Raw genomic sequence first — 27748 nt, forward strand, 5'->3', positions numbered from 1 at the left:
AAATTGTTCAAACCTCATATTGTTAGAATATGATATAATGAAATTGTGAATGTGTTTAACTGCTGTTAAAAGTGTCAATAAAATTGTTCAAACCAAAAACCAAAAATAATAATAAAACATTTTATTTATCACAAATCTATTAGAAGTCACTGGACATAATTTACAATCATTTAAAAAAACAAAGCCAAAAATTGACAACTGCTGTTAAAATGAATCATTTTAAGGAGTTGAAACAATTCGACTGTATTTAGTTCGCTTCCATGTTGTACAAAACCATTTCAGTAAATGCAGGAAAAAATATTTGCAGGAGTGCACCCATTTGTCGGTTAAACATAGTCAATAAATAAAACATTTTAAATAAAACAGTGTTAGTGTTAAACATTCATGATAAAAACATGATTTCATTTGCAGCATCTCATGTTTTGGTGACTAAAACAATAGACTACAGAAAATAAATACACTCATAACATCGCTAAAAAACCTACAAAAACAAATGGACATTGAAAGCAATGCTGAATCATTCTGTATTCTCTTTGGCTAAAATGTAAATCGATTCCAGGATTCCTGATGCGTGCTGGACCTTCCACGGAGGGCTTTCCTGTCCGAAGATGCTGTGAAAGGTATTTTCCACACAACGGGAAAAGGACGCTCCCTTTCAAGGTCCTTCATCCGTGTAACACGGCACCCGTCACATGCTTGCAAAAGCTTAGTGCTTAATGACCACCTGCTCAAACGCTCCCGCGGCGCCGCTGGAGAGAGAAAAACACATTTCACATTCCAAGAAACAAAGGGTTTATTTCAAATATACAGCATTCCCCCGGAGATACAGCAACCTCTTTTATCTCATCTCATGAGCCGTACCGCTTATCCTCATTAGGGTCGCGGGGGGGCTGGAGCCCATCCCAGCCATCTCCGGGCAGTGGGCAGGGGACACCCTGAACTGGTTGCCAGCCAATCGCAGGGCACACAGGGACAGACAACTCATTCGCTCATTCACACCTAGGGACAATTTGGACCCGGCCAATTCACCTGAAATGCATGTTTTTGGAACGTGGGAGGAAACCGGAGTGCCCGGAGAAAACCCACGCAAGCACGGGGAGAACATACAAACTCCGCACAGGAAGTCTGGAGCTGGATTTGAACCCACGACAGGTTCCCATGACATGAACTGTGCCGCACAAGCGCTAACCACTGCGCCGCCGTGCTGCCAACCTCTTTTATGTTTTCACTTTATGGTGTGGAATAAGATTTTTTTGCAGACTTCTTTATGACATTTTCCCTACTCTACCACAACAACAAGAAATTATTTTGCGGGTTAGGTGCCTCAAACATATCTAAGAATCCTGTCTGCTATTGCTCAACGTCATATACAGTCGTATGCAAAAGTTTGGGCACCCCTGATCATTTTCAAGATTTTCCTTTATAAATCATTGGTTGTTCGGATCAGCAATTACAGTTAAATATATTATATAGATAGATAGATGGATACTTTATTCATCCCCGTAGGGAAATTCACACTTCCAGCCGTCTACCCCGTTGTTTATTAACAGATTAACATGATGCCCTAGGGGTGCCCTAGTGGATGACGTCACGCTAGTCCAAAAGTTCGACATCCCTGCGGCAGATGGAAATATTTTCTTTGTGAAAATCCAGGGATACACCACCTCGTGTTAGCAAGTCCGCCTCCTCTCCGATTCCCCCCGGCTTTCGTGTCTCTGTTTAGCGGCGTTGAAGCCGGATTGCTCCGGGTAGCTCCGGGTGGCTACACGTTAGCGTCCGGAATGCTAAACGTGAGCCACGTTTCCGCAAAACACAGCAACTGCGCTCCCTGTGCGCTTCGATAATTTCCACCAGCACTCGATGATCTTATTTTGTCGTCAAGTCAAGTCATTTTTATTTGTATAGCCCTAAATCACGAAGAGTCTCAAAGGGCTTCACAGATTATTACACTATATTACACAGTCTATTCGCATTTACCATGATTACGGATGGTACCGAAGACTTATAACGCCGCTAGCCGCTTAGCTAGCTCCGGCTCTTCTTCCACGATAGGCCCCTTCATCACGCCGGCACGAGAATTCTTCAGGGCAAGGAGTAGATTCCTTGAATAAACGCATTTTTGTGCGCTAAAACCCATGTCCATAGGATAGAAGTAATCCATAGTGTAGTTGTCAAAACGGGAAGAAAAACACCAAAGATAGGAGCAGACAATAAAACAATAGGGCAGCTGCCGGAAAAGGCAGCCGCTCGTGGCAGCGCCGCTTTGTCTTTATATAGCAGACAAACACGGTGATAGCTGGGAAGTGAAATGAAGTTTATAGGATTTACAGAAAGTGTGCAATAATTAAACAAAAGTAGGCAGGTGCATAAATTTGGGCACCCTTGTTGCCTGTTCCACCCTTGACCTACATACACAGGTAAAGCCAATTAGGAGAAAGGGTGTTTAAGGTGGACAGTTGCAAGTTGTTCTCCTCTTTGCCTCTTCTCTGAAGAGTGGCAACATGGGAATCCCTAGAACAACTGTCAAATGACCTGAAAACAAAGATTGTTCAAAATCATGGTTTAGGGGAAGGATACAAAAAGCTAGCTCAGAGATTTCAGCTGTCAATTTCCACTGTGAGGAACATAGTGAGGAAATGGAAGGCCACAGGCACAGTTCTAGTTAAGGCCCGGAGTGTCAGACCAAGAAAAATCTCAGATAAGCAGAGGCGAAGGATGGTGAAAACAGTCAAACTAGACCCACAGACCAGCTCGGAAGACATACAGCATGATCTTGCTGCAGATGGTGTCACTGCGCATCGTTCAACCATTTAGCACACTTTGCACAAGGAGATGCTGTATGGGAGAGTAATGCGGCAGAAGCCTTTTCTGCACACATGCCACAAACATTCGCTTGAGGTATGCTAAATCTTCATTTTGGAATAAGGTGCTGTGGACTGATGAAACTAAAATAGAGTTTAATTGGACATAATCAGGGGCAAAGAAGAACACAGCATTCCAAGACAAACACTTGCTACCCACAGTAAAATTTGGAGGCGGTTCCATCATGCTGTGGGGCTGTGTGGCTAGTGCAGGTACTGGCAATCTTGTTAAAATTGAAGGTCGCATGGATTCCGGTCAGTATCAGCAGATTCTTGCGAACAATGTTCTAGAATCAGTGACAATTGCTGAAGTTGGGCCGGGGCTCGATCCTTCAACAAGACAACGTCCCCAAACACCGCTCAAATTCTACTAAGGCATTCATGCAGAGGAGCAAGTACAATGTTCTGGAACGGCCATCTCAGTCCCCAGACCTGAATATTATTAAAAATCTGTGGTGTGATTTAAAGCGGGCTGTCCATGCTCGGAAACCATCAAACCTGACTGAAGTGGAGATGTTTTGTAAAGAAGAATGGTCAAAAATACCTTCAACCAGAATCCGGACCCTCATTGGAAGCTATAGGAAGCGTGTGGAGGCTATTTTTTCTGCAAAAGGAAGATCTACTAAATATTGATGGAATTTTTCTGTTGGGGTGCCCAAATTTATGCACCGGCCTATTTTGTTTAAGCAATTATTGCAAACTTTCTGTAACTCCTTTTAACGTCATTTCACTTCTCAGATATCACTGTGTTGGTCTGCTATATGATATATTTAACTGAAATTGCTGATCCGAACAACCAATTATTTATAAAAGAAAATCTTTAATAAGATCAGGGGGGCCCAAAATTTGCATACGACTGTAAGATGCTGCCCTCCTATTGGTTTGTGTCGCGGTATCATGAAGACACATAATGGTATGCTTTCGGCTGACCTCCCTCCCACAATGCCTCTCTTTCTTCATTCGGAAATTGTAAAAATCTCATGTGCTTCAAAAAAACTAACAACAATAGTGTATTTTTCTCTACTGTAGTTATTGGCTTTAAATGCTAAGGATAGTAAAAGGTGAAACAAAACATATCCATGGAAACAAAATTTGTGATGATCAAGGAATGTGAAGAAGGCTCCCAAATTGCTACCTTCGCCAAGGAATATGGCTGTAATCAAACATCAGCGATACAACATTTTATTTTTATACTGTAATGATTGGCTATGGGTCCAAGTCTTACAGTGATGCTAAAGAGAGAAGGGAATACATGTTAACCATGAAAACAAACTTTGCGATGATCATGAAATACAAAGGGGGCAGCACAGTAGCGCAGTAGTTAGCGCATGTGCGGCACAATTCTGAGGTCATGAGATCGAAGCTTCCTATGTGGAGTTTGCATGTTCTCCCCGTGCTTGCGTGGGTTTCCTCCGGGCACTCCAGTTTCCTCCCACATTCCAAAAACATGTATGTCAGGTTAATTGGCCGGTCCAAATTGTCCCTAGGTGTGAATGAGCGAGCGAATTGTCTGTCCCTGTGTGCCCTGCGACTGGCTGGCAACCAGTTCAGGGTGTCCCCTGCCCACTGCCCGAAGATAGCTGGGATGGGCTCCAGCACCCCCTTGACTCTACTGAGGATAAGCGGTGCAGATAATGGATGGATGGATGTGCATTTAATCAAAAACGGTATATTGCATATAAGTAGGATTCAAGTTGTACCCACTATATACTATTTTATTATTTGAATGTTTGGGGGTAGCGGGGGTTCTGAAGGCCTTAGCTAAGAAACAACGGTTTACATCTCCCACTACACAACAATCTCACTTTGCAATCCTCACCTCATAATGGATGCCGGGGCTCTACTATTTGCATGGTATTCCCAGTTATTGGATTGAGAAAAATTAAGAATTGAGAAAAATGTATACAACACCCACCGAGTATGTTGGCTTCCCAAAGCTGTGCTGCCGCCAGGACCCACAAACAATCGGAGTCCTTCCTCTGTGACAAAACACACACAACTGCGTTAAAATCGGACTTATTGGGGGGGGGAAAATGGGATTGGCATGTTAAATGTGACCCCCGTTAGGGTTTTAAGGGCCTCGAGGCACAAAATAAACAGCGATCGTCAAGTAAGGAAGTAACAAGCTAGTAAATACGGTATTTTCCAGATCATAAGGCGCACCCAAACAATTCAAAAGGCAGGAAAATACGGTATTTGTAAATAAATGGTCGGAAACATTCTGCCGTTGTATTTTCAATTTCACGATTATATATTTTAGGGAAACGTCTAACCTTCCATATTTTATGGAATATAACATGCGCAAATATTTTTTTTAGGCCACCCTAGAGTCTTGAAAATATGGTAACTGCTTCATTTTCAATCACGCAAAGGCTATAAATACCTTTTTTTTGCACAAATAGTTACAGTTAAATGTTTTGCTCAAAATATATTAGTACGAAGAAATATTCTTGGGTTAAGTCAGCAGTTCTCAACTAGTGGGGTGTGCCTGGGGGAACGCATTCCCCATCACTTTTGCTTTTTAAATATTCCCACAATCAAGTGCAATTGCACCTCCACTACACCAGGGGAGCAGTGGCGCTCTCATTGGCTTTCCATTGTTTACATTTTGCCTTCACATAGTGCATGGTGTGGACACAAAGTGGAATAGACCCTCAAGTGACCCGGTGAAAAAATATTTACTGATGAGACAGGGGGGAGTCAAGAGACAGACATACGTCTTCTCCCAAAAATCAAGACGAGGAAGTTGAGCGCTAAGGTTCACTGCGAGCATGGTGGCTATGATTGCCATACCTGTTGTTGAGAACTGGGTAGTACAGGAAAAAAAAAATCGAGTGTGCATTCTTGTGAAAGGGAGTGAGATTCTGCAAGTGAGTCAGAATTTGGCACAACGCCAGCGTGCGTGCTACGTTAAAAATGTTGGCAGCGGACAGCATGAAGCCAAACAAAATAATCACATTAAGTCACCTACAGGGTTTGTCCGCTTTTTTCATGGCTAAATCCAAACACTTTTCAAGCACTTTCACGGCCAATTTTTCGATTTTTACAGTACCTTCAAAAGAAGAAATCCAGCGCCAATCAAAAGACCATGTTTTTTTTTTTTAATGTGGACTTTGATGACTAAAATAAAGTAGCTATCTTGCTGCTAGCACATAATTTGCTGTTTTGACTGTTGGAGCTGTTCCTATCTATCTACAATCTTTTTGTGTCTAAGGACTGCTTTAAACTGACATTAATTCTGCCACTCTGCTTTAACAATGCTCGCACAAGCTTGGCTACCTCACACTCGTTTACAAACACAAAAATGGCTCTAATAGGTGTTGGTTCTACAGTGTTCTGGTTTGCCCGCATCCCTGCGTCCTAGACGCATCATTTTTGCTGGAGACGCATAGTGTTATATCAACGTGCGTCCCCGGGACGCAACTTTTTTGACACAAAATTGTTATTATTACCCGATTACTTTTTTTTAACAAAGATTTACCGCACTCCAAACTTTTCGTCAGGCAGATTCGTCATTGTTGTTTTGGTCTCGCGGTTTGAGTTTTCGTGCATCGAGATGACGTCATTTTTTGTGGTGCTTGTCGTCGAGGGAAGGTGAAAATCAACACAAAATTGGTCATTTCTTCAGTGTCAGTAATAAGTCGAAACATAATGCAGAAAGTGATAACAACGGCAATAATTACGGCACGAAAAAACGGCGGAGAAATTCTTCGGAAGAACACACGTGTGTTGAAGCGAACGAGTCGACGAAAGAATATTAACAAGAATATTCCTAGCAAGAAAAGGACTTTTCTGCCAAAATTGACCAAATTATATTCTTAGTTGCGCTATGAGGAGGATGAAAATGTATCGGACCTTGAGAAGGCATTACAACTGTGGCCGGACAGCAAACCACGAAGAATATATGAACTGAAAAATCTGAAGTGATAACTGCTTTGTATTACCAATTAACTGTGATGATAGAAACTGCATGAATATATAGACACATATTTCAGCAATCTTATTTTGTATAATGTACAATATTGTTGTGAACTGAAAAATCTTGAAGTGATAACTGATTTGTATTACCAATAAACCGTGACGATTAAAACTGAATGAATATATAGATTTATATTATATATTTGTCGCCGATTTACAATTTCAACCTCGATAACACTAAATTTTGGGGACCCATAGCTCTCTGTTGGGACCCATAGATTTTTGAGCATGTGAGTCCTGAGGACCCATCACTTTTCACAGGTAAAATGAACACTGGTTGTATTTAAAAGGATTTCTTCTTCTGAGGGGGGGCATGACAGAAAATAATTGAGAAGCACTGGGTTAGTTGGATTTTTGTCTTGTTTAATTCAAATGAAATTCCATGAAAATCTTAATAGCCCCAAATTACTGAGTTGAATTTTGACAAGCCCTGCGGTCTATTTTCCATTCAACCAATTCAGAAATGTCTGCTGAGACGTCACATCCCTTCATTGTACCGTATTTTCATGAGCATAGGGCGCACCGTGTTAAAAGCTCTCCGTAGCTGGTTCGATTTCTGTATTAACACATACATGTGGCGCACCTGATTATTCGGTGCGGGTGCCCTCTGTGCACCGTATAGTTTTGAAAATACGGTAATCGGACACTTCCCAAGTTGAACGCGCTCACCTTCCGTGCTAGAGTCCAAGAGTCCTCGACTGAAATCGCGTCCCTGCAGGAGCTTGTCGATGACGTCGTCGGCGTCCACCCTGGTGGCGTCCACCCTGGTCAGCTGATTCTCCATCGAGTTCTGCTTCTGCGGGTGTCTGATTTGCAAATCCCCGGATGAATGAATGAATGAAAACTTTATTCGAACATTAAAATAAAAACAGAACAAAAACAATAACTCAACAACAAAATAATGTTACATAATATGTTCGAAAAGGGGTAGCAAGAAGCAGATGCTTATTTTCTCTACCCCTTCATCTTCCCTATTAAATACACCAATTATAAAACAACAATTGTAATAATATGAATAACAGTTATGATATAATAGCAACAGGATTGCAATAGGATGAGTGGTTTTTGTAAGCGCGTTTTGTTATATCATATATATTTTGAATTAACATTTTGTTGTGAGATACTGAGTTGCTCGACATGAATGAGGTTTATTAGAAAAAAAGTTCAAAAATGAAGTCGCTTGGACCGTTTACTGTAGAAGGAAAAATACATGCTAATAGAATTAAGTAGAATTTGCTTATTCAAATTATGAATTCATTTTCTGCATTCAATTATTGTTGGTAATATACTGATTAAAAGGGATAATCACAAACCTGTCTTTTTCCATTTTCTCCTTTTATACTTCCTTTTTTCTTAACTATTTTATACAACAATAATGATTCGTAATATAATGCATCAAAGCAAGTGAGCCGTTTGAGAGCGCGCTCTCTTTAATGAGTTGAGCCGAAAAGCCGGTTCTCTAAAACGAGACGGACTTCCTTTCACTACACAACTACCACATGTCCAGTCAAGTCATTTTTATTTGTACAGCCCTTAATCACAAAGAGTCTCAAAGGGCTGCACGGGTTATTGCGCAGACTATTATTACACTATCCCATGATCTAAAACCTACATGAGGGCAAGGAAAAACTCAAAAACCCCAACATGAAGAAAATGAGACATGAAATCCAATGTTTAAGACTACATGCATTTCAAATTTACTCAATCCACCCCGCCTGTTGTTTTCAGATCAGAATGACTTACGGCGTTTTAATTCAGGTTCGCCCGTTGCTCTGCTTTCGCTTTGTTCACGTGTGATTGGAATGATGCATTATGGGAAATCCCCAGGCGGCAGAGGCATGCGCACAGTAGCATCCAACCGCTCGCTTCGTTTGCAACGAAAAAAACGACACCGAGATAGAGGATACCGCGGCGAACTCGTTAGACTTGATTGATTTGCCGTTTGGTAATAGTCGGTGTATACCGGATGGTACCCATCATTGACAAATTTGCGTACAGATTTTCTTGTAGTCGTACACGTCTTAAAATGCATAATAAACGTACTTTGTACGGCAAAAACGTACAGGTTGACAGGTATGGCGCGTTACCTTGAATTTTTGGCGCCTGCGCCGTTGTGTTCCGTGGCGTGACGGCAGCTGGAAGGAGACGACTTGCTCTCCTTATCTGCGGGCTCGCCGGGTTCCGTGATGCTGCCGGTGCCGATGGAGGCCGAGCCTCCCGATGCCGTCCTTCGGTGACTGAGATCTGGCGAACTGGAATGATTGGATGAGCTGTAGCCTGGAAAACGAGATGGTTTGAATAAAATGAGGGGGAAGCTTTTGGAGGGGTGGGTGTGTTGGCACCTGAGACTTTGGACTGTTGACTGGTGTAGCTGGCTGTCCTGGTGTGACCTCTGGTTCTTCTGTCCTCTGGAACGGGAGTGCCTGAGAATGCCAAAGTCATCGTTTTAGATTGTCCCTTTAAGAATTTGCAGCTCAATGTGCTATAATTGACCAAGAATTGTCGCTGTATTGCGTAGTGCATGGTGGACAAACGTGCGAGACAACGCCGATAGAATACGAGAAAAACGAGCTGAATTTTTAAATATACCCACTTGATTTTGCCGAAGCGAGGCGCCTCTCACACATCAACTGCAACTGTATTTTTCTCACTTCTTCGCTTTCATTTTCACTATCTTTCTCTCGCTCTTTTTTTCTCCATCTCTCTCTTTTCTTGTTTTCTTTCTCTCTTATATCTCTCTTTTGCTCCCTCTATCTCCATTCCATTATCTGCACCGCTTATCCTCAGTAGGGTCCCCATCCCGGCTATCTGGGCAGGGGACACCCTGAACTGATAGCCAGCCAGTCACAGGACACACAGGGACAAACAATTTGCTCGCTCATTCCCACCTAGGGACAATTTAGACCGGCCAATTAACCTGACATGCATGTTTTTGGAATGTGGGAGGAAACCCACGCAAGCACAGGGAGAACATGCAAACTCCACACAGGAGGTTCGATCTCATGACCTCAGAACTGCGCCGCCATGCTTCCCTCATCCCTCTTTGTCTATATCGGTTTTCCCTTTCTGTCCCCGTCTCTATATGTTATCTCTTTTATCTCGCTCTCACTCAATTTCTCTTTTGTCCTTTTCTCTCTCTTTTTCTGTCTTTCTCTCTCTTTAACCTACCGTATTTTCCGCACTATAGGGCGCACCGGGTTATTGGGCGCACCCCCAAAAAATAGTTTTTGGTCCTATATCTTCCATAGATAAGGCGCACCGGATTATAAGGCGCTACAATGGGAACGTGGACAAAACAGTCAGATGATTCAGTCCAACTGATGACCCCCTTAACATTCCCAAAGCTTGCAAAGAAGCAAATACGTGTCGTAGACACGTGCGGATGCGGTGTCCGTACGATGTCACTCAAATGCGTCATTTCAAATATCATTCGGAAGGTTAAAGTCTTGGGATTCAAGAAATGCCAACCATTCCTTACTTTCTATTTTCTTTTTCGCTCGCAACTTTACTGTGCATATGACAATAAACACTTGGAATTGAGTTTAATTCACTCAACTCATCACAGCAACATCAAGATCGTTCTAAAACAAGATACCGGGAAAATATAAAGCCGCATAGCTCACCTAAGTTCTCATGTTCAATAATGATACGCATTCATGGTCTTCTTACAACCCTGAGTGTAGTAAATCCAGGAGAGTAAAATATTTACAATTACAGACTAATGAAACATGTTTCTTTATGGCGTAGTTTAGCTATTCAGTTATCTTTTTCGGCCAATTGCAGGGTTTGTTTTGGCCCTCTAGCCAATCCGAGGCTCCGAATAACTTAAGTCAATTGCGATCGATTCAAATAATGATTGACAAATTGGTTAGCCAATGAAACGCCGGTATAGAAATCCCAGCATACACCGCGGACTACTCCACGTTCGGGGGAAAATCGAGTCGGCGGCTGTTGCGTAAGTTGCGAGACCTTGCAAATTTAATATTGATCCATAAATAAGGCGCACTGTATTATAAGGCGCATGGTCAGCTTTTGAAAAAAATTAGGACTTTTAGGTGCGCCTTATAGTGCGGAAAATACGGTACTAGTTTTTAAACCACTATGAGGCATAAAACAACACACAATGTCCCTTATTCAATATGAATTGGTGTAATTATATGAACAATTGGACTAGATAGTTATTTGCTTCCCCCTATTCCCGTTAATCAAGAAAAACATGCGTGCACTTCCTCCAATAATAATTTGTTCACTCTTTCTACATGTAGTGTTTTCTTTTCATTGTATTTTATCAGTCAAAATGAAAAGATTTTTGTGACTATAAAAAGACCTGTTGTCGAATTTGATGTGCTGACGTCTCCTCCCTTGCGCTCCTCCAGGAGACACTCGTACTCTGCCTGGGGGATACATGATGTTGTGGCTGTGGATGAAGGGCTGCGTAGAATAAGGAGAACATCATTATATTACAATGAGCTATATTCTAGGGATGCACCATAGTTGGCATATACCGTACCAGGGTTATACACCTTTTCTCACGACCAAGGCCTATATTTCAATTTTTCCGGAACGTTCAAATAATGAAGTTAAAAACGGGAGACCAAAAAAAAGGAAAGAAAGTACTGTATGTATAAAAAGCAGATAAATTAGCCTAATTTGGACTCATTTTAATGATATTGATTGCTTCGGAGCAGAGTGCATTTGATCTTTCAATTTTAGAGATGTTTTTACTTTTGGTTTTCCTTCCATCCATCATCTGCTCTGCTTATCCTCAGTAGGGACGCGGGGGTGCTGGAGCCCATCTCAGCTAACTCCGGGCAGTGGGCAGGGGACACCCTGAACCGGTTGCCAGCCAGTCGCAGGGCACACAGAGACAGACCACTCACTCGCTCATTCACAGGAGGGAACCGGAGTCCCCGGAGGAAACCCAGCAGGCAAGGGGAGAACATGCAAACTCCACACAGGGAGGCTGCGGTAGCCAGCCAGTCACAGGGTACACAGAGACAGACAATTTGCTCGCTCATTCACACCTAGGGACAATTTGGACCGGCCAGTTCACCTGAAATGCATGTTTTTGGAATGTGGGAGGAAACCGGAGTGCCCGGAGGAAACCCACGCAAGCACGGGAAGAACATGCAAACTCCACACAGGAAGGTTTGATCTCATGACCTCAGAACTGTGCCGCACACGCGAGAAAGAAAGAGAGAAAGAAAGAAAGTGAGAGAAAGAAAGAGAGAGAAAGAAAGAGAGAAAGAAAGAAAGAGGAAGAGAGAAAGAAAGAGAAAATTAAAGAGAGGGAGAAAAAAGAGGGCAATATTGAGATAGAAAGAGAGAGAGTAACAAAGCGGGAGAAAGTTGGAAAGAAAGAAAAATGGAGAACAAGAGGAAGTGAGAGGGAGTGAGAGGGAGTGAGAAATAAATAGCAACAGGAAGAGAGAAATAGAGTAAGTAAGAAAGAAAGAGGAAGAAAGAAAAATACAGAGAGAAAGAGAAGGAAAGAGAGCAACATAAAATGAAAGAGTGAAAGAGAGAGAGAGAGAGAAGAGAGAAACAGAAAAAAGAGGGACTGCCAGAAAGACAGACAGAGACGAAGAAAGAGGGAGAGAGAAAGAAAGAAAAGAAAAAAAGAAAGATAAAGAGAGAAAGAAAGAAAGAGAGAAAGAAAGAGAAAAAGAAAGAGAAAGAAAGAGAGAAAATTTAAGAGAGGGAGAAAAGAGGGCAATATAGAGATAGAAAGTGAGAGAGAAAGAAAGAGGGAGAAAGTTGGAAAGAAAGAAAAATGGAGAGCAAGAGGTAGTGAGGGGGAGGGAGAGAGAAATAGCAAAAGGAAGAGAGAAATAGAGTAAGAAAGAAAGAGGAAAAAAAGAAAAATACAGAGAGAAAGAGAAGGAAAGAGAGCAACATAAAAAGAAAGAGTGAAAGAGAGAGAGAAGAGAGACTGCGAGAAAGAAACAGATGAAGAAAGAGGGAGAGAGAAAGAAAGAAAAGAAAAAGAGGAAGGAATACAGAAAGATAAATGAAAGAATCTCCTCATGCTGAGGTTTTGAGTTTTCCCATCCCTTCATGCAGGTTTTCGATCAAGTCATGGTGTTTTAATAGTCTGTGCGGCCCTTTGAGACTTCTTGTGACTAAGGGCGTCACAAATAGACATGGATTGCAGCATATTCATTAACTGGCTTCCTCCTTGTACTATTTTAAAAACAATGTCCTGAATATGGAGTCAAGCTGTTCCTGTGATGAAGCTTTTATTTGGTAATGTACTGATTAAAGGTTTCCGTTATTATCAAGAAGTTAGTAAGAACAGGATGATTCACGTGTTGATTCAACTTGTCCCAGTTATATTGGCGACCGACTCGGAAGATAGAACAGACACACCTTTCTTTTTCTCCGTTAAACATTAGGGTGAATAAGTAGCGCAGTCAAGAATGCTTGATTGCGCAACGCTATAAATAATTGACATGCTATGAGTAACATTGAGAGGCATGAGTGCAATGCTACAAGCAATGTTGCCTCTAATTTTCCTTACGGGTCTGAGCGTTCACACGAAGCCGGTGAGGAACGCTTGAAACAACAGTGAGCAACGGCAATCCCGAGTGTGGCAACTAAGTCATTATAAAAAAATGTCCAAAAATTGACATCAAGTTACATTTTGCTGATTTTCCGGCAATGCAAAATGATTTTTCACTTTTGAATGAATTGCAAAGGTTGGACGGTCTACAAACGTCATTTGTTTTTACAACAATTCTTTCACAAGATTTCCATTTGTTTTTTTCCCGGATATCTTTTGTCGCATAATACTAACATTTTGGGGGGCTTATTTAGTCGGTTGCACGATACACAACTGTATTTAATCACATTTTTTAGTGGAAGTACAATGTTGGCAACAAGATTCACTTGATATCATTGGAAATGATTTGAATGCAACACAAACTTTTTCTTCTTTTTTCTGTGTTTTTTTTTTACTTTTTTTTAAAATTCCTTTTAAAAAAAATTCATTGTGTTTATTTTTTCCTAACTGTTACTTTTTTCTTGCTTTTCTGTTCTCTATAACCTCTTTTCTTTTATTTTTTTCTGTCTTTTTTCTGAATTTTTCCTGCTCTTTTTCTCTTTTTAATTTTTTTGCTCTATTTCTCCCCTTCCTTTGTCATTTTGTGCATCATTTTTACATGTTATTTAGTTAGGATTAAAGCAGCAAAAACAACCCGAAGAGCCGCTTGGGACCCGAAAGAGACGGTTCTCTTTAGTGAGCCGAGCCGAAGAAGCCGGTTCTCGAAAAACTCTACTGGCTTTACTCAACTTTGTTCTACTTCGACCTTGACTTCAAAATACCACATTTAGAAAACAGCGTCAGGGGAACCCGTGTATTTTTACCTTCATGCGCTGTAACTTTGACTTAATTCGCTTCTTAATTAGCAATTTCGAGCCCTGATTTTTGTGAGCTGGCTAGATTTTCTTGTGCGCAGAAAAACTCTGGGTAGTGCGCGATTGCGCACACACGCAGCTTACAGGGATGTGATTTGACCAAAGTGAAATTATCTGAAAATTAGCGGGGGGGGGGGGGGGGGGGGGGTGATTGCTAAATTTCCTAAATCATATTTTAAATGTAATAATTTATTTCTTTAATAGCAGCGTATCCAAGTATTTGATAAATGAAAGTACAATAAGTATAGGCCCTACAGTAAAGTGTTGGTGTAATGTACACATGAAAATCTATTATTGTAATTGTTAAATATTTATGGCCATTTTTATTACGTTATAATATTTTCGAAAAAAATGGGAAAACTGTCAAATAAATTTGAAAAGTTTACCACCTACCTCAAAATTCACGACTCTATCAGCAACTGGTACAGGTTGTTGGGGTGGATCACGTCTCTTTATTACCGCTTCCGATTGTGATGTCAATAAGGGATGGAGGCCGTAAAGTTTTGGAGTTTTCGTTTGGGCACCGAAACTTCCAGCGATGGAATAATTTGTCGTTCTTGACTGGAGTTCTTTCACGTGTTTTTTGCTCTTTGCGTGACTTTCAAGAGCTTTGAAACCTCTCCCACCATAGTCGATGGTATCATGACACCAAATGCAAAGTGCTTTCCCGGCACGATCGATCTTCCGAATAAAGTCATTGAACAAATTCGTCACAGTCTTCTTTCCAACATTCGTAGATAATTCCTTCTCCAACCAGTCCCATCGAAACTTGTTTTTTACAATCTTATCAATTTCTTTAGCTCGCGGAGCATCTTTGCGTTCGATCACGGACATCTTTCTTTAAACACCCGGCAAAAACGTGTGAGAAATGAACAATGGCACACTCCTATAACAAGCGCGTTTATTGGTCAACACGAGACTTCAACCAATCGCAAGTACGTTTCATTTCAGTTACGGAAACACTCAAATGGCATGCTGTCGAGACGAAATCGTTTTTTTTTACCAATTAAAACACCGGAAATTTTAAAATTTTATTTTTGGAGATAAAAAAAGCGGAATTCCGCGAATTAGCGGAAAAATCACATCCCTGAGCTTAGAGGGAACATTGGCTACAAGTTTACCCTTGAGCGGGACTATTCCTTGAATATTATGAGCCGATGAAGGAGGAGTGGTCCAAAGTTGAACTGAGTGTACCGTTGCTTAGGAATAACGCGACTTTCCTTTCGGGTACACAAACATACGGAGCTTGATGTTTCCGTGTCGCCAGTCTTATCGCTTCTTATCACATATCAGATAACAGCCGGGGGATCAAAATACCACTTTCATCTCTTCAAGACATTTTAAATACAGAGTGCGTCAGTGCGCTGATGGACAGGATGTGAGTTTGATTTCCGAACCACAGAGCGCCAGGGTGTGACAAAGATTGTGGATTTTACTCTGGCTTCTCTGTGCAATAAACCAGTAAGAAATGAAATGCTCACCCAGAGGCAGATTACTTTCAATCAAGTGCTCATACTTTGTAAGAACCGTGTTAAATATTAAGAGTTAGCAAAAGTAGAAGAGCATTTATTGACGAGTGATTATTTGACTTATCTCTAACTCTTAACATTTTTCAAGAGGATTATAAAAAAAAAACGTATTCCTTCTAAATAATGTATGATGCGGCAGGGGTAAACCAGTGAAAGCTGTCGGACCCTTCTGTTGAACAGTGTGTTGTGTCACCCTGACCCGAGTGACATGGCCGCTGTCTTGTGTCCCGTTCCATCTGGAGGGACGAAAGCATGACCAACTTAGGTGCCGAGGTGCCTAACTTGTTTGGGTGTTTGGGCTGGCCATGGTCCCAAAATGTTTGTAAGTGTTTTTGCTACTTTTTCCCTTTTTTTTTCTTTGTTTCTGTGTATGTGTTTGTCTTGCTGTCGGTCACCCCTCTTGAGGCATATGACCAAGGTAGATAGATAGATTTTCTTAACATGAAGACGAAAGATGTAAAAAGTTGATATAGTTGGAAATTAATTCCTCTTGAAATAACTTAGAATATTGTCATATACAGAGATCCCCTGGTTTTTCGCAGTTTAATGGGGACCCGCGAAAAGTGAAAATCCACAAAGTAGCGATGCACCTCCATAAAAGCCCCCAAAGGATTAAACTTGCCAAGAGACTACATCATGACCGACATAAGAGTATATGACTAACAAAATAACAACTTTAGATCTACGAATCATACCACAAAAGCAATTTGGAGAGCGGCCGGCTAGGTGCGCTCTAGCATTGGGTGACTGTCCCAAATCTAGAGGTATCCCACGAGTTGTTGCTCCAAGCATTTGTTTCGTGGCTAATGGCTAATGAGTTATTAATAATATTAGGGATTGTATATGTATTATATATATATATATATATATATATATATATATATAAATGTATATTTGATATATGCAAATCACCACTAATGTTAGTAGTTGACAGTGCCTATAACATAGTAACAATATAGTGTATTAATTCGTGTATAACGCACACTCTTATATAATGTGCACCCCTAACTTTTTTTTAAAATAGGTATAACATTTTATTTAACTTTTCTAAGTTCAAACGTTATGGTTGGATGCAGCGGGATAAGTAATTAATCAAGAATGTGTGACATTTTTCCTTTTTTCATTGCATAACAGAAAGTACAACATTATCATGATATTTTCATCTTAGATAGACAACTTTGTGTAAAATAATGAAAATAAATTTCACTGATGTTTTTTCAGATGACAGGAATATACCTTTTGCATTCAAAATTTTTCACATTTCATATTTCTCAGATTCAATACACGTCGATATTTTCTGCCCTTCGAGAAAAGTAAACCTATTAGCTTTGTGTTAAATCAAAATCAAACATTTTGCTGATGTTGGAGACCTCAACTGGCTTAATTCATGAACGTGATTTGACTAGATTTTGAATACAGAGATAAAATTTAAAAAAAAAAGTTGAACCTATCTTTTGAATATTATAATAATCCTTAAGTAAAATCAAGCCTTTTTCTCCATCTAAAAACTACAGTTTGCCCTCACGGGCAATGTTCCCTCTAAGCTGCGCGCGTGCACAATGGCGCAGTGCCTGCACATTCTCAGCGCTCAAGAAAATCAAGCCACCGCACAAAAATCAGGGCTCGAAATTGCTAATTAAGAAGCCAATTAACTCAAAGTTACAGTGCATGAAGGTAAAAAATACACTGGTTCCCCTGACGCTGTTTTATAAATGCGGTATTTTGAAGTCAATGTCGAACGAAGTTGAAAAGTAAACTCAGTAGAGTTTTTCGAGAACCGGCTTCTTTGGCTCGGCTCACTAAAGAAAACCGGCTCTTTCGGGTCCCAAACGGCTCTTCAGGTTGTTTTTGCTCCTTTCATCCCTTCACAACCAAATATTATGTAAACTTGTGCACAAAATGACTTAAAGGAAGGGGGAGAAATAGAACAAAAAAGAAAAAAATACCAAAAAGAAAAAGTAGTGAAAAGCTGAGAAAAAAAAGAAACAAAAGGAAGAGGAAAAAAGAAGGAAAAATTCTGAAAAAAGCCAAAAAAAAAAAGAAAATAAAGAAACAAAGGAAAAAAAGTAAATAGAGAACAAAAAGAAAAAAGTAACAGCTAGGAAAAATAAACACAATGACATTTTTTTAAAGGAATTAAAAAAAAAATAGAAAAAAGACAGGGAAAAAGAAGAAAAGGTTTGTGTTGCATTCAAATAATTTCCAATTATACCAAGTCAATCTTGTTGCCAACATTGTACTTCCACTAAAACAGACTATTATTTCAGACTATTAGTACACCATCCCCTGATCTGAAACCAACATGCGTCAAAATATATCAGGAAATAACAAGAAATGGATATCTTGTGAAAGAATTGTACGAACAAACGACGTAGGCCGTACAACCTTTGCAATAGTACACGAGTCAATTCATTCAAAAGTGAAAAATCATTTTGCTTTGCCGAAAACTCAGCAAAATGTAACTTGATGTCAAGTTTTGGTCATGTTTGATAATGACTTAGTTGCCACACTTGGGATTGCCGTTGCTCACTGTCGTTTCAAGCGTCGCTCACCGACTTTGTGTGAACGCTCAGACCCGTGAGGAAAATTACAGGGAACATTGCTCACGGGTAAATTTTTCTTTCTCTCATTGTGCAGTGAACAACACGGAAAGATTGAATATTTTTAACAAACAAAACAAATGAACATCCGATGAGCCAATCCGCGTTACAAACGATTTTTGATACCGTGTAGAAGAAGACCTACTTACGTTTTGAAACAGGGGTCTCCAGACATAAGCTGTGTTGTGATGACCACCTGCAGGACAAATGTCATACATGTCAGCTTCCTGTAATAAAGCAGGGTTCTTATAGCTTTGGGTAGGGGTCGGAAACCATTTCGGTGTGGAGTGCCACTTTCAAATTTTCTCGTAAATCAGTGTGCCACACATGATCAATGACTCGCACAACATTTTTTTTTTTATATACGAAAGAGCGGTCATTTTACACCAGTCAGAATATAGAACATGGATAGACATTGAAATCGTAAAACTGACCAATTTATCTTCCACTATTCTTGTTGATCAATAAACTAAAAAATGAATGTGATCAGCATGTGGAGAGGCCTGTAGACATCCATGACTTCAACTTTTGACCACAAGAATTAACCATTCTTCATCAACAATGCACTACAATCAAAAACAAGTGATATGGACAGCTACAATACCATTCATCAATTAAATCTTATTGCAGAAAATATCAAAACTTGAAATAACAGCAACAAGGCAGAAGGCTACTTGAAAATATGTGCAACAGAAATAACAGCTGATTCGGTCACAGATAGAAATGGTTTTCCATGCTTTGCTATGAAAGCAGTAAGCAATGTGATAACTTGCTTCAGTGGTGGTGTTTTTAGCAGTGACAAAGGTTTTTAGGGTCTGTGTTTGTTGGCCGTACCTGGACACGGCGCGTTTTAATGTCTTCGCCTTGAATTCATGTTTCGTCTCGTCATGACGTTTAACACTTGATGTGCGAGGTACAACGGTCTTGAGGCATAATGCACAAACAGCACAGTCATTTTTTTGCACAATCTCCCAGTTGTCTGTCAAAGAACGAGATTTTTTTCGCTGAAGGAGCCGTCTTTATTCATCCATTTATCGCGTGGCGGTGTTTCTGTGGCTAGGTCAAAACATGGATTTCGGGAGGGGCGCTACCGTAAAGCCTCCAAACAACACGGCGCGCAACTGAAAATGTCTAGATTTCAGGTAAAAATGCGCATTTTTCAAAAATAATCATGGTTATTTTGCCGTGCGCTCACGTGCCACTGCTGGCCCGCGTGTCATAGGTTGCCGACCCCTGGCTTAGGGTATGTTGAATTCAAGACTTTTATAATGCCCTTTGAAATCGAATTTTACACCAAGTCAACACAAAACACAACTGAAAGAAACAAACAAAACAAGAGAAAACGCCACATGAATTTTGGGCAGTATCAAACAAATGTTTCTCTTTTATTTTTTTTAAATCAAATTTGGTTCCAGTTAAAAACTGAAAAACATAACACTGCCCAAAGTTTTACACATAGAAAACAATAAATAATGATGATGTTTACGGTACATCATGGATCCTCAATCAAAACTGGCAAAAAACGAACACCAAAACAACTCTCTTGCTACATTCATTAAGCAATTTTATCATGATGCATGAAAAATGTCGTTTTTACTAAATCTTTTTAGTTCAAACAAATATAAATCTTATTTATGTATTCACACTTGAAAACCTTTTAACGCCAATTAAGGCAAAAGGAAAGTTTGGTTTTGGGGGTGCTTGTAGCAGCAAGATGGCGGACAATGATGCTTCATTTAAGTGAGACTAATATTATGTTTGTGAAAGGATAGTAGGATGTTTTGACGCGTTCTAAGGGATGGGCAGGGCACCTGTATGATGCGGCAGGGGTAAACCAGTGAAAGCTGTCGGGCCCTGCTGTTTTTAGAATAATGAATTCAATGCCTTTAAGACTTTAAGGATCCGCAGGAACCCTGTTAAGTTCAGAAAAAAATGACAATATACCTTTAAAATGGAATTATCCTGTCTGGTTTTCTTGGTGTCGTATCCGTCCAGGAGACACCTTCTTGTCGTGCTTCCCGAGCCGGCAAACTCGGACAGGTTCAAATCGGCGAAGCCGAGCTGCGCCGGATTCAAAATGGTGAGAAATAGGACACAACAGACAAAACGAAATGTGTTTATTTGTTACAGCGTGCGCTCGGAATTGCAGACATTTTAATGAGTAATCTGGAACTAAACGTGAAACATAGCGGTCGGAAATAGGACACAAAAGTCCTGCTTTGGTTTGAGCAATAACGTTGCTTCAATAGAAAGATTAAGGAGCCATGCAAAATTATTTCCCACCGTGATCTCGTAAATTCTGCGTCTAGAGACCAATGCTGAACTTTTTTGTTAACAGCATGCTATATTTAGAAAAAAAAATTATGTGTGCCTTCATTGTTGTATGAAATCACGATAACATTATAGAGCTTCAGTACCATGTTTCCAAAATATCTTAGAGAAACTAGAACAAGACTTCATCAATCAATCCATAAATAATATAAAGACTAAAACAACAAGATATTAATGATTAGCACAATAACAAACATATTGACAACCAAATTACATCACTAATTCTATAAAAGAGCAGAATATATTCTAATGACCAACAGAAATACTGTGCCTCACACACTTTATGGAGAGGTAGAAAGGCTACATGACCAAGTTGTGCCACTACTCTAAACAATGATATTGAGGAATATAAATGCTTCGAATCCCTAAAAAGTCAGGTCTGAAGATTAAATGTTAAAAGTGACTCAATATTGGCTTTTTTTCCTGTCATGGCGTTAACTATGACATCATATTTAGCCATTATCTCCTCTGTAACTATCATGCATCCTTAACATATTGTGCAGAAGTCTGGGGCAATAATTACAGAACAGTCCCTTTTGATCCTCCAAAAACGTGCAATTAGAACCATACACAGGGTAGGATATCGAGATCATACTCATATTTTATTCTTTTAAGTCCAAATGATTAAAATTAGATGATTTAGTAAAATTTTTCACTGCACAACTGCTATTTAAGGTCAACCAAAACAGAGTGCCAGAAAACATCCATAAATTATTCATTCAGAAAGAGGGAAATTATAACTTAAGGGGCTGTTGTGAATTCATAATCCCAAAGGTGAGAACCACCAGGAAAAGTATGTGTGTGTCTGTGTGTGGAGTCAAGCTTTGGAACAATTTACAAGACGAGATCAAACGGTGTCCAACTATTCACGTGTTCAAGTTTGAATACAAAAAAACCATTACTGGCGGAATACAGAGATGAAGAAAATGGGTGATACGAGAGATTGGGAATAGTGCGTCTAGAACTATGATTAACTTTGTGTTATTGTTGCTATTGTTATATCATAACTGTTATTATTAATATCATTACATTTGTTGTTATATCATTGGTGTATTCTGTGGGGAAGGTGAAGGGGTAGGTAATATAAGCATTTGCTTCTTACTACCCCTTTTCGAACATATTATGTAACATTATTTTGTTGTTGAGTTATTGTTCCGTTTTTATTTTGATGTTCAAATAAAGTTTTCATTCATTCGTTCAAAAAATAAAGATGATTATTAAATACCTTTGCGAATGCTTTGCCACCCTTCAGCTCCTACAAAATGAGAAAATTACCCGTAGAAATAAATCATGATGAATTATTTCCACAATTTGAATAAAAGAAAAAAGTCCCTAGCTTACCTTGCGCACCGACACCCGACAAACGCAAGGATCAAGGACTCCCGTCCTGGCATTGGCGCTCATCTTACACATGAAAGAGAATCGCTTCCGCCAGTAAACGCAGTTGGCTTGGACGGGTTCCCTTAGAAAGAAAAAGGAAAACACCACAGAGATATTTAAATACACAGCTCAAAACAAAATATGGATTACGAAACCGTTAAATATTTAAAAAAGGCTTTCAAAACAATGTTTACAAGCGTAACCAAGGCGGTGTTTTGATGAGGAGGGTTGCGCCTCGGCTCGTTTTTCCACGGTGACTCATATTGACTTGCTTGCAACCGTTATTTTTATTTTTTTCTTCGTAGAAGGAAGTCCGTTTTGGTTTTTGCTATGGAGTCCTTAAAAAGATCCTGCACGCGTGACTTATATGCGTAATAGTACGTCAGTGACTGAATTTCTGTCATTCGAAACACAGTTTTGTGCGTTTTTCATCAATTGATGAATGTATGAAAACTTCATTTTGAACATTAAAATAAAACAGGACAAAAACAATGACTCAACAACAAAATAATGTCACGTAACATGTTCGGAAAGGGGTAGTAAGAAACAGATGCTGATATTGCCTACCCCTTCATCTTCCCTATTAAATACACCAATGATAATAACAGCAATAGTAATAATATTAATAATAACAGTTATAACAATAGCAACAATAACAATAAAGTTAACCATAGTTTTAAACGCACTTTTCCCAATCTCTCGTATCACTCATACCCCATTTTCTTCATCTCTGTATTCCACCAGTAATGTTTTTTGTATTTAAATTCGAACAAGTGAATAGTTGGACATTGTTTGATATTGTCTCGTAAATTGTTCCAAGGTTTGACTCCACACACAAACACACACATACTTTTCCTGGTGGTTCTCACCTTTGGGAGTATTAATCTCATCTCATTAGCTGCACCGCTTATCCTCAGTAGGGTCGCGGGGGTGCTGGAGCCCATCCCAGCAATCATCGGGCAGTGGGCAGGGGACACCCTGAACTGGTTGCCAGCCAATTAATTTACTAACCACTGCGCCGCCGTGCTGCCCGGGATTATGAATTTAAATTATAATTTCCCTCTTTCCGAATGAATAATTTATGGATGTTTTCTGGCACTGTGTTTTTGTTGACCTTGAATAGCAGTTGTGCAGTGAAAAATTTTACTAAATCATCCAATTTTAATAATTGGGACTGCAAGAATTAAAAATGAGTATGGTCTCGATATCCTACCCTGTGTATGGTTCTAATTGCACGTTTTTGGAGGATAAAAAGGGGCTGTAGTGAACTTTTGTAATTATTGCCCCAGACTTCTGCACAATATGTTAAGTATGGCAGAACTAGAGAACAATATAATAAATACAATGCATTATAGTTTAAAATAAATTTGGCTTGCAATGCTTTTAGATACTTTAGTTTGTATGTGTCTGATGTTTTTTTACAGCTTAATTTATTGTCTATGATGACCCCAAAACCTTAATTTCTGATACAGTGTCTATTGCAGCACATTCCATTTTTACTTCCAGATCTTCATTTGCCTTGCGATTGCCAAAGAATATTACTTTGGTTTTATTTAAATTTAAAGATAATTGATTTATATCCATCCATACTTTTAGGTCAATTAATTCACGATTAATACAGGTTAACAAATCAATATAGTTATCATTTGAATAGCAAATGTTAGTGTCGTCTGCAAATATTACTATTTTCAATAGTTTTGAAACGTGAAAAATATTGTTAATACATAAATTAAATAACTTTGGACCCAGGATAGAACCCTGTGGTACTCCACAACAGATGTCCAAGTATTCAGATGACAACTCTCCCATTTTCCCATATTGCTTCCTCCCCGTCAAATAACTTTGAATCCATTGCAAACCCACGCCTCCGATGCCATATCTTTCCAATTTTTTTAATAGATGAGCTTAAAAAACAGTGGACTGAATTTCTCTCACTAAAAAACACAAAAAAATTTGTACTAGTGTCGTGAATAAATGAATAAATAAATGACTTGTGGTTGCATGTTGCTAAGCAACCACAAGTCACTGCAACGCTACAATGACACAAGATTTCATTGAACAGTAAGTAAAACGAGTTGCAAAAACTTCAAATAATGTCATGTCATAGTGTACAATTAGTACTTATTTTTGGATAGTAACAGTCTTTATTACCATTGATTACAATGTAGTGAACATTGTTTACAACCAGATTAGACAAAGTGGCACTCCAGGAGAAACATACAGGGTTCGAACACCTTTTTCATGGTCAAATTGAAGCACTTTTTAATGACTTTCAAAAGCCAATTTCTCCATTTCCGTTAAAATAAAAAAAATCCAGTGTGAATCATGTATTTGGGAGAGCGACAAACATTTCTTCGGTTTACATCAACTTTTTTTAATCTTGCGTGTGCATTTATCAAAATATACGATTTTTAGATCTTGAGTACTTTGCAAATATATTTGCAGTGTATGAAACTCATGACCAAAAGTTGCCTGCCCCATTCTTCATAACTTGGAACACAATAAGACGACTTATCGCGAATAGACCCGATTGTTGCAAAGTATTAAGGATTGAGAATCAGAATATATAACAGAACAGTTTAAAATTAAGTTTATTATAAATCTACTTAGAACATTCATTGCATGTATATGACATTGCTGTTTTCCATCTGCCATGTATGTACCTGTATTTACTCCTCTTCATTCATGCAATGTTTCCACGAAGCTTTTAATGTACGTTTATATTTTGTAGCGTCATCAATTGTATTTGCTTCTTTTGAATCTTTCTTCTGGGACTGAGCTTATGGCTTGATTCCTAACCACTTCTCCATTTTTCTTGTGTTCTCTGTGCGCCTACTTTGGAAAATGAAATGGAAACGCGCGACCTTATAACGCTAGGGAAAGTCCGGAAGCACGAAGTTATCCGATGCAGTCATCTGATTGGCTGCCGAGTATGAAATTGTCAAACAAACCGAAATTCCGACATTTTCAAACTGAACGAAGATTTTGAAATCGGAATAAAGCAAACGTTCGAGTTGAGCTGGGGCGGCAGTGGCTCAGGAGGTAGAGCGCTCGTCTTGGGATCAAGAGATCGCAGTTCGAATCCCAGCTCCTCCGTGTTACATGTTGAAGTGTCCTTGGGTAAGACACTGAACCCCTAATACCCCAATAAGCAGGTTAGCGCCTACATGGCTGCAATACAAGGCCGCTATTGGGAAATGTGAAGCACACTGTAAAGCGCTTTGGGAAGTCTTGACTTGAAAAGCGCTATATAAATGCAGATCATTTCATTTCATTAAAGACAAAAGAAACTCAATATGAATAAAATGAGAAATAAGTTTTGTGCAGGCTTGGGGAGTCACGGAATACATGGAACGGCAAAAATGATGTTGGCAAGCTGTTTGGATTTATTTTCATTTTGTTTCTGTCGCATTTTATGTTCGTTTTGCCGGAGATCAAAGCCAGGAGAGAAAGCTTACCACGTGTTGTGAGTCATCATTTTATTCATATTTAGTTTCTTTTGTCTTTTATTAGCATATTTTGTATTGGAGTAATCCAAAAGTCATTGAAAGTAATCCAGTTAAAGTAACCCTACCCAACCCTGTTCATTTCCTTGCAAAAGGCTAGGCTGAGTAAAAGAATGTTTTGGTTTCATCACTTGAAGTCTCTGTAGTTTGTTTTATTTCTCTTTAGCACTCGTTTTTGCTTGCACGGCACAATAAAGCAACAGTCGTCAAATACACACTGTTCCTTTGATGTAAGTGCAGAGCAAGCAAGGTATTGAATTATTTATGACCACATTGTTCTTGATCTTTTTTATTTTTAGACTTTATTTTGTTTAAAGATTTTTGAGAACAGTGGATATTTTTAATCAGTTTTATTGTGGAAAACCAAATTCGGCCCAACATAAGTCAGACCCTAAATCTGACGGCCCTCAAGTCAGTTTGAGACCCCTGGTTCAGCCCATTCATCCATTATCTGCACCGCTTCTCCCCAGTTGGGTCGCGGGGGTGCTGGAGCCCATTCTTAGCTATCCTTTGGGCAGTGGGCAGGGGACACCCTGAACTGGTTGCCAGCCAATCAGAGGGCACACAGGGACAGACACCTAGGGACAATTTGAACCGGCCAATTGACCTAATGTGCATGTTTTTTGGAATGTGGGAAGAAACCGGAGTGTCCACAGGAAACCCACGCAGGCACAGGGAGAACATGCAAACTCCACACAGGAAGGTTTGATCTCATGACCTCAGAACTGTGCTGCACACACACTAACCACTGATCCACCGTGCTCAGCCAATTCAATGTAGACCAAATCTAGACCTTAAAAAAATCTCAAGTGGTCGAAATGTAACCCCCAAAAGACGTTTTTTCAACGTCTTGAAAAAGAAGGTTTTTTTCAACCAAGAGACTTGTTTTTTTTTTTTTTAACAATTTTAGTGACACTATTAGCAGCAAATAAACAATGTGAGGTTTGAACAATTTTTCTCGACAATTTTAACAGCAATTAAGCATATTCACAATTTCGTTATATCTGACAATATGACGTTTGAACATTTTTTTCCGGCATTTTTAACAGCAATTAAACACACAATTTAATTATATCATATCCCAACAATATGAGTTTTTATCGGCACTTTTAACAGCAATTAAATACATTCACAATTTAATTATATCATATTCTAACAATGCCATGCGATTGGCTGGCAACCAGTTCAGGGTGTCCCCTGCCCACTGCCCGATGATTGCTCCGGCACCCCCGCGACCCTACTGAGGATAAGCGGTGCAGCTAATGAGATGAGAGATGAGATATTCTAACAATATGAGGTTTGAACAATTTTTATCGACACTTTTAATTAAGTCTTTTTTTTATATAGTCATTTTCGCAACTCCAACTTATAAGTAAAAAAATAAACATTTGATATCATTTATGACGAATGTTATTTTCGTAATAGTTCCTTTTTTAATCTGAACGTTAGCTACGCGTTGCGACCACGTAGCGAGAGACTAAAAAATACAGTTTGGAATAATAAATTCAAGTAAACCTGACACGCTATATTTACACCCCAAATGGTATGTAAAAAGTATTTAATAATTCAAAATAAGTAGAAAATATGATATATTTACCGGGACGACTCTCGTACGAAGGAACCGTGAAGGAGGCGAAGTTTACAAAACAAGACGCCGTTGACGAACGGAACCGACGAAAGTTCCTCCAGGTCCAAATCCACTTTGAACTCGAAGCGTTTCTTCATGAGGAAGAAAGACATTTTCGGGAGATAACAAGCAATAATTTATGATATTAGACGAGATTTTGTCTGAAAACTGAAAAGTTTTTCAAACAGTACACGGGTTTTCTTCTACTCGTTGAGGGGGACGCCCGTGACGTAGCAGCGTGTGATTGGCTGCCGTGTCGTCATTCAAAATTTGTTGTACAGAATTGTTTTTTTTAAATAAAATATAAAAATGTAATTCATCGATATTAGAGGTGACAATCGATCAATAATAGATTGTCAAAATAATCGATAATGGATTCTTGAAAATAAAGTGAGTGTGTTGAGTCACTTCGATTTGTTTGTAAAACTGTTGCTAGGCGCGTGCTTGTTTTTATTTTGAAAAATGGAGAGGTACAACGACTACACCAGGGGGTCGCCCCTTACCGAAAGAAAAAAGATTC

General features: G+C 39.4%; 2 protein-coding genes across 4 annotated transcripts in view; one reads left to right on the forward strand and one right to left on the reverse strand.

Annotated features, from left to right (window-relative positions):
* LOC148376747 (mitochondrial adenyl nucleotide antiporter SLC25A24-like) overlaps positions 1-27748 on the forward strand; it is a 56808-nt gene that overhangs the window by 440 nt on the left and 28620 nt on the right. The window contains exons 1-2 of one of the 3 annotated variants that reach the window (XM_088350306.1): positions 27051-27144; positions 27220-27357. The gene's annotated coding sequence lies outside the window, so the exon portion shown is untranslated. Of the gene's footprint in view, positions 1-559; positions 621-27050; positions 27145-27219; positions 27358-27748 lie in introns of those variants that run through there. The other 2 variants (XM_088350320.1, XM_088350313.1) reach the window with 2 other exon arrangements.
* LOC148376748 (EEIG family member 2-like) lies at positions 105-27473 on the reverse strand. The gene is made up of 11 exons (XM_088350352.1): positions 27199-27473; positions 22057-22177; positions 21941-21970; positions 20329-20445; positions 18534-18580; positions 11167-11270; positions 9182-9262; positions 8927-9116; positions 7509-7645; positions 4777-4840; positions 105-749 (listed from the first exon to the last, which is right to left on the reverse strand). Exons 1-11 carry the CDS (start codon positions 27339-27341, stop codon positions 707-709), a joined length of 1077 nt encoding a protein of 358 aa, XP_088206478.1. The 5' UTR covers positions 27342-27473; the 3' UTR covers positions 105-706.

Source organism: Urocampus carinirostris, chromosome 1, assembly GCF_059441175.1.
Source record: "Urocampus carinirostris isolate Australia breed hairy pipefish chromosome 1, RoL_Ucar_1.0, whole genome shotgun sequence".
In the NCBI taxonomy this organism is placed as follows: Eukaryota; Metazoa; Chordata; class Actinopteri; order Syngnathiformes; family Syngnathidae; genus Urocampus; species Urocampus carinirostris.